Genomic DNA, 7,615 nt, shown 5'->3' with positions numbered 1-7,615 from the left:
ATTGAAATGAAGGTGCCAGGGATTTTAGGCCCCGGTGAAGCATGCACCCAGCAATGCAGCGCTGCCCACTCTTCCAGAGATCAGCTCCCTTACTAACAACTCACATGCTTTTATACCTTTGAGAGCAACCCCATCAATCATTGGCCATTTTGATCTCTCCCCATCTACACTCTGATCTTCCCTTCTGCCCCTTGTTAGCCTCTGAAGGCCAGGCAGGGTAATTTACCACAGTTGCCAGCAGACAGTCGGCAGCGACTTCCCTGTGCATGTTCTGCAGCACAATGCAAGTAAGAATGCAATTCAGCCAAACAGTTTCTATCACATTAGTGTTTCATTCACACGCAGACGAAGGTCACAACTTGAGGGGTTTCTTGCCCCTTCTGCCTATTGGAACCTGTTAAAGCTGCTCTTCGGGTCAAGGCTTCGGCAAGGCTCCACAGAGCACAAGTGCAAAGAATCAGAAGTTTTCCATTAGAGGGGTGTCACCACGGGCCTCTGCATTCGAACCAAACCTTTTCCATTTACTCATAAATGATCCGGAATTAGGAGTGGGCAACAAAGCAGCTAAGTTTGCTGATGACGCCACATTATTTAGAGTGGCTGACACGGAGGAGGATTTTGAGGAGAGAGTCACATTCAGGGCGCTGCAGTCAGTTCTGGTCAGCGCTCCTAGAAGCGATATTGTGGACTTGGGGAAAGGGCATGCCGACCGAATGGTCCGTGTCCCGGTGTGCTTATGCGCAAACTACACAATGGGAAGGTTTTCTTTTACAGCATTTATTCTCGAGAATAACCGGCTGCCAACAGATCGTTCCAGATGGCGCACCTGAGCAGTCCTCAGCCGATCCTTTTATACATGGATCGATCATCAGAAGGCTACACGAAATACTACTGGCACTTTGCAATAGCTTACAGAAGCAAAGAAGTGCAACGGCGGGATCTTTCCCACGTGCATGCCAAAGAAGATGCTCCGAAGGGGTGGGAAGATGGGGGCGGAGGTGGCCAGTCTTTGGGCCGCTGTTACCTGTCGAACGCCAAGGAGCTTTCCCTGAACGGGGCCCGTCCGCGCCAGCCGTATTTCACGCATGCGCACGGGCTGCTCTGCGGGAAAGCGGCTTTCCCTCAGGCCTGGTCATGCGCCAGCGCTTGCACGACTTCCCCGGGAAAGGTTCTGCCCGGCAGGAAAGGGAAACGCCTCTCCGCCGCCTCCCGGTAGCGGCCTTGCGGGACGCCCACTCGGAGGCCAGGCGGCACGCGCCCCGTTTCCCGGCAACCCCGCCGGGCGCCGAGCTGCCGCGGCCCGCCAATGGCCGCGCAAAAGGCGCCGGCGCCGGGCGCTGACGCGCAAAAGGCGCCGGCGGTGACGCGCAAAAGGCGCCGGCGCCCGGAGCGGAGCGGAGCGGAGGCCATGGCGCTGCAGCTGCTGCGGCCGCTGGCGCGGGCGGGCGTCGCAGCGCTGCGCCTCGGCGCCGCCGAGGCTGCGGCAGCCGCGCGGGGAGTGCCGCGTAAGTAGGGGGCGGGCCGCGCGGCGCTGCTCGGGGCTCCGGTGCCGAGGCCCTTCCCCGGACTCCCCGTGCCCGGCCGGCCGCGTCGCGCCATCCTTATCCCGAGCGCCGCAGGGAGGGGCAGTCGGGCTGCCCGTGGCCCGCCCCGCCCCGCCCCGCCCCGCGAGCTGCAGCCCGAGATGCTCGGCCGCGGGCGGTTCCTCCGAACGTGACTTGGAGGGTGCCATCCCATGTGGGCTTCTTCTGGAAACTACGTTCTGCTTTCTAAGTACTTCCCAGGAGGAAGATATTCTTGTGCTGTTATTATCTTACATTATTGACTTTGGTTTGGGACATGTAATAATATAGCTATTTTTCTGTATTTAGGTAACAGTCCCCTCCTTCAAGTAGCCAGGGACTATGCCAGGCCTGTCCAGAAAAAGAAACAAGGTTTGTGTTATAGGTTGATCAGAAGTTCTGCCCTGTGCTTGTGATCTTGAAGTGTTTCTGGCCCAGCTGTTAAGGGCAGTCATGACTATACTGGAGATTGTGGGGTTTGTGCTTTAGTGTCTGATCCCAAATCCTGATCCATGTTGATGAGGAAATAAAAGCTGGTTGGCGATGCTGCCAACCACCTATGTGCACAACCCATTTACAGATCTCATGTTCTTTTGTCCTGGATTGGTGCTCCAACCTTTTTATAATCTCCGAGCCACCAAAGCTTTATGAACAAGGATCCTCTTTCTCTTTCTTAAACTACTTGGAATTGTCAAGTGCTTTTCTTTTTCTTCTTCCTTTTTTTTTTTTTTTTTTTTGGTGGGGGGCCTAAGCCACTTTGGGGGTTTCCACAGGTATCTGGCTGGCCATTGCTGGAAAAACTATGTGGACTGCAGCAGTCGGCTGAGTTCTCATCAGATTTCTTTGTTCGTTTTTTGGTCAGAAATTCCCAGCCATTTGGATGACCTTCCTCCTACAATGCTGAAGAAGTGTTATGCCATGCTCCCGGTTGCAGACAAGTAAGGCTGGGAGGGATACAGGGAATGACTGAATTGTAAGGGAATGGTTGATGGCAGAAGTAGCCATAGCTAGTTAGTGCTTATGCAGCATATGGTTACCCTCAGCTCTGCCAGCTGCCAGTGAGGAAGAAAAAGGGAACTAAGATGCAAGCCAGGTCTCCTTTTATTCAGACTATGAAAGGACTCCATTAACATATTCCTTCACTTCCATATTTTTCCTCTCCTATATTAACGTTCTGTGACAGAATAATGCTTCCAGGACTAAATTTCATTCAGGTGACATAAAAATGTAACATCTTAATGAACAATACACACAGATTGAGAAATAAATCAAATCATAAATCACCCAATTCATTTGCAGAATTGGTAGAAGATTAGCCAGGGGTAGGGAGAGCCCAACTGATCTGCTCCCAATCTACCTCCCAATAAGACAACTGATGGTAGATGGTCCCAGTGAGTAGGGATGGTGATGGAGCAGGCCCTCTCCTTGGCTTGTTTCACTCTTTTGGAATACAAAATGTCCTTGACCTTAAGTTCTCTTGAGGATTCTTTCAAAATGTCAAGCTTTTTAGAGGCTCGGAGCCAAACCATTCAAGGAGTCTGCTTTCCTGCAGGGTGGACGATGTTGTAAGAAGAATGCTGTCTCTGGAAATGGCAACCCAGGTCAGTTCTTTTCTATTTGGGCAAATTGGGATTTGGGATTTGAAGATCATTCATATTCCCCTCTTCCATGTGTTTCTAATTATAAAGCCATAAAAACACAATTTCAGCCGGTGCTGTAGGGAAGCGGGTGAGCCATAAGCTTTAAAAATAATCTTACCACTGACACAAATGATCTGATTCCATTCATACACACGGCAATCCCGTTCACATGATTGCATAAGCTACTGTAGATTAAATAAGACAAAGTAACCTTTTTAAGCTCCAGGGACTTGTTCACAGGGCATGACAACCTATCATGCACGATAATCCCCAGAGGGTGGCTGTGTCATGTAAACTTTGCAATCTGCTTGCTGGAGGGCAGCAAGCCACCCTGGCAACCAGTAGCCCATAGTGGGGGTTGTGCCGAGAATTGGTTGCTGTGTCATCTGACCCTGGGCCACTGACCCCAGTAGGAAGCAGTTATTGAGCTGCTGGGCTGGAGCCAGAGGGAACCCCTTGGGACACTTGCGAAGCTTGCGTTGGCTGCCACCAGTGTTGAAGCAGCACTTTGGGGCAGCTGGCATTGGCGCCATGACCCCTACTCAATTGCCACAATTCTTTTATTGAGTCATGTTATCTTCTTTGCAGTAGCTGCATACTGCTCCACATCCAAGCAAATTTCATTTGGTGCAGCTTATTTGTACTTGTAACTTTTTTGGGGAAGATTGCAAAATCACGTGTGGCAGCCAGTTTTCATTATCTCCATTTGACCAATCACTGATAGCCCTATTAAGAGTACAAAGTAGCACATTAAAGGGGCCATCAGTAGTTGGCAAATAATTGCTTAAACGTGTGCCAACAATGTACGCAGGTGTTTCTGTGGTTTTGTTACATTCTCAGCTGTGCTTGCACAGGGATGCAAATTGGGAGTCTCTGCTGGGCATTGTTCAGTGGGCTAGCTGCTGTCAAGGTACAGTAGGTCCCAGTCTGGAAAGTGATGCGGTGTAATCTCAGATAGGCTTTTTCTACACTTGGGTTTCTCTTGAGAGCTGTGAACGGTGAGCTGTCAGGAAAAAGCATAGGTACAAGAGATTTTTATTTGCAAGGAGGAGTTGGTGAGATTTTCACCCTGGTTGTGACAAAGTATCTTTTTCTGGTTTGCTCTGACTGTCCTTGGGATACAGATGTTTACCTCTTTGCCTCAAGGCAGAAGTACATGCCATCCCCTTTTCTAGAGAAAACCAGTTTGATACACATGCTTGATAGGTCAATAGGTGCTTCTTGAAAGGGACATAGGCAGCACATATATTAAGATCCTGCACTGGGCTGTCATGTCATGCAAACAGACCCACGGGACATATTGGCATGAGCAGACAAGCCACAGCATGTCCTGTGCAGCACTTAGGCTAAATGGCTTGAGAGAGAAACCACTCAAAGAGCGCATGAGCCATTGTGGGGCTCATGAATGAAATTTTCCATCTTCAGCTTCTGCAGGTCTTCTTTTCTCTTCTCACTGTACACACAGAGGGAGAAAGTAAAAATAAAGAAAGAGCAACTGGCAGACAAAGTCCGGAATACCCCAAATGATACAGGTTCCACGGAGGTTCAAGGTAAACAGAAATGCCCTGAGCTGCCCCTTCAGCGGTCAAGGGCCTCTTTGGGCTGGGTGGGAAACGGTCTGGCTACTGGCTTTGGGGTCTTTAATGCTTGCCAGCTTGTCATGCTGACATGGCAGTGTAAACTACAAAGAAACCACCCCACAGGCTTTTACAGATCCTGTCTGTTATGTACCCCTTGTGGTCTCTGGGGAAGACTGAAACCAACCTCCCGTGGTGCTTCCTCTGCAAAGCCAGGGGCAGCCAGAGTCAGTCTGCTTGCAAGTAACAAATGGGCGCTTGCCCCTTCCCCTTCAAGCAGCCACGACGTCTCCAGCAGGGAAGTGCTCTAGTCCAGTGCCGCTTGCGTTGCCATTGTGATGGGGAGCCGCTTCTGCTGCCTCTCCTTTGTCCTTAAGCAACAAGTCAAGGTGGGTGGAGGGGTACAGCACCTTTCAAAGAGCAGCCTGTGGGCAAAAGGAATGATGAAAGAAAGCAAACCTGCGCACAAAGGCTTAATGTGACGTAGTGCTAGCAGTCTGAGAGTGCTCCTGGACTCCGCCTGGACCTGGGTGTCCAGGCCGAGCCAAGTGTGCCAGTGACACCTGCTCCTCGAAACATCTGGTAAGGTCCCAGTCATGTAAGCCTTCACTGAATCCTGTTCAGGCTATTGGAACGTGCTGCATGTGGAGCACCTTTGGAAACTTGTCAGAATCTTCGGTTGGTCCAGCATGTTGCTGCCTGACCAGAAGGCACATTACAGAGCGTACATGACTCCCCTGGTAATTTGCACTGCTTGCCAGTTTGTTTCTGGGGAGAATTAAAATGCTGCTTGTGACCTTTAATGTCCTGTATAGCTTGGGACCAGGCTTACCTGTAAGACCATCTTCTCCCATAGGAGCTCACCTGGCCTTAAGAGCTCTGGAGCAGCTCACATGTCTAGGACACTACAGTTGCTGGTGATGTGGGAGGGCCTTTCTAGTGGCCAGTGCTGGGCCATGAGTCACTCCCAGGGGTGGCCAGGATTGCAACCCCTCTGTCTCCCTTCCAGCAAACCTCTGTTCAAGAAGGATTTGGGTCTGTGGGGTGGGAATTGTTTTTATTAAGTAATTGTTATGTTTTGTTGTATTCTAAAGCATTTTATGGTTTTAATCTGGGGGGGAGGTTGTTTGTTTCTGTTTTTTTGCTAAATCACCTTGGGGTAAAAAGTGGCAAACTGAAAATTATTTAAAATAACCAACTAAATTGCAGACAATTTAGGAACCACTAGGGCTGCAGGGTTGATAGAGTGGCCCTGTTTCTTGTCTTTCCTTGCACTCCCCTTCTACATGGTCTTTCAAGCATCCCAGGAAAAGAGCACATTGCTCCAGTTGCGCAGTAAAGCCCATCCTGCCGCAAGCTGGGCACAGCAGAGGGGGCGCCCCGCCTGGCAGCTCGCTGGCTCAGTTCTCCCACAGTTTTAAGCAAGGAGTGAGCGCAGCACCGTTGGAAGGGGCCATTTCTTTCCAGCCTTTCTGCACCACTTTCTGTTGCTGTTGCAGTGGCATACTTGACGGCTAAGATCCGCACACTCCAGGAGCACCTGCACTTTCATCCCAAGGTAATTTTTTCTGAAGCAAGTGATTTATTGCCTCAGAGTTTTGCAATGTGTGAATGTAATTAAATTTAGTATGTAGCTGAGTAGCCAGGTCATGGAATACTTACCTGTGTTACTCAGTGGGCAGCCTGTTGAAACCAGCTGCTGTTAATAGCCTACTATGCCTCTCTAGGACAAGAGCAACAAGCGCTGTATGCTGATGGCCCTAGATCATCGGAGGAAGCTGCTGAAGAACCTGCGCAACAGCCGCTATGACGTCTTTGAGAATACCTGCAAGCAGCTGGGCATTGAATATGTTGCCCCCCCACAGTATCGCCGGAGAGCCACCAAGCGCTGGATTGTCAAGAAAGCCTTGTGCAAGAGGGTATGCCCCTTGGGTGTTGGGAAGTGCGGCTTGTATGCAGTGGAGAGCTTTGCTTGGGCTGGGTGGTGCATTGCGCTTCTGGGCCAAAAGCTTCGGACAGGGAAATGGGGCTGGTTAAAAGTGCCGTGTGCAATATTTGGAATGATTTAGGTAGGTGATACTGGAGAGGAGTGGAAATACTGAGCCGGCTGCAAGACATTAGCTTTTTCTGCAGTCTCCCCAAGACAGTTTTCCCAAATCTTCGAGGACAAAGAAATGGCTTCTCCCCTTCAGTAGCGGCAACTCGGGTTAGGGATGTGAACGCCACACAACTCGGGCTGGTCAAGATTCCTTCGGATTCTGCTTCCATGGCCTTAGTCATGCCTGCATCAGATTGTGTGCTGCTTTTTCAAAAAGGGGAAAAAAGATGAACCTGGGAACTACAGACCAGTTAGTCTGACATCAATCCCTGGAAAAATTCTGGAGCAAATTATTAAAAAATCAGTCTTCAAGCATCTCAAAGAAAATGCAGTAATAGAAGCCAGCATGGATTTATCAAAAATACATCCTGTCAGACTAATTTAATCTCATTTTTTAACTGGGTAATCTTCCAAATGGACAAAGGGAACACTGTGGACATAATCTACCTAGACTTGAGAAAAGTTTTTGACATAGTGCCATATGACATTATGATGAGCAAATTAGCAAAAACTGGACTACATGGCAAAACTATAAGGCTGCTAAATCAGACAGAAAGAGTGCTCATCAATGGCACCTTCTCAAATTGGATGCTGGTACCTAGTGGGGTGCCACAGGGCTCAGTCCTGGGCCCAGTGCTCTTCAACATCTTTATTAGTGATTTAGATGAGGAAGTACAAGGAAAGATAATCCAATTTGCAGATGATACAAAACTGGGTGGAATAGCAAACACCCTAGAA

The 7,615-nt window shown here is 49.6% G+C and overlaps 1 protein-coding gene across 1 annotated transcript in view; it reads left to right on the top strand.

The window, feature by feature from the left end:
* Positions 1–1,306: 1,306 nt before the first annotated feature.
* The window catches only part of MRPS15 (mitochondrial ribosomal protein S15), a 7,848-nt gene continuing 1,539 nt past the window's right edge, over positions 1,307–7,615 (top strand). The window contains exons 1-7 of the mRNA XM_044419476.1: positions 1,307–1,505; positions 1,872–1,934; positions 2,425–2,500; positions 3,115–3,163; positions 4,668–4,752; positions 6,279–6,337; positions 6,507–6,698. Coding sequence (XP_044275411.1) covers positions 1,307–1,505; positions 1,872–1,934; positions 2,425–2,500; positions 3,115–3,163; positions 4,668–4,752; positions 6,279–6,337; positions 6,507–6,698 — 723 coding nt within the window. The remainder of the gene's footprint in view (positions 1,506–1,871; positions 1,935–2,424; positions 2,501–3,114; positions 3,164–4,667; positions 4,753–6,278; positions 6,338–6,506; positions 6,699–7,615) is intronic.

The sequence above is a fragment of the Varanus komodoensis genome, unplaced genomic scaffold (assembly GCF_004798865.1).
Source record: "Varanus komodoensis strain SLA01 unplaced genomic scaffold, ASM479886v1 scaffold103, whole genome shotgun sequence".
NCBI lineage: Eukaryota > Metazoa > Chordata > Lepidosauria > Squamata > Varanidae > Varanus > Varanus komodoensis.
Note: the sequence above shows the minus strand (reverse complement) of the source record. Positions and strands in the feature narration are given on the sequence as shown.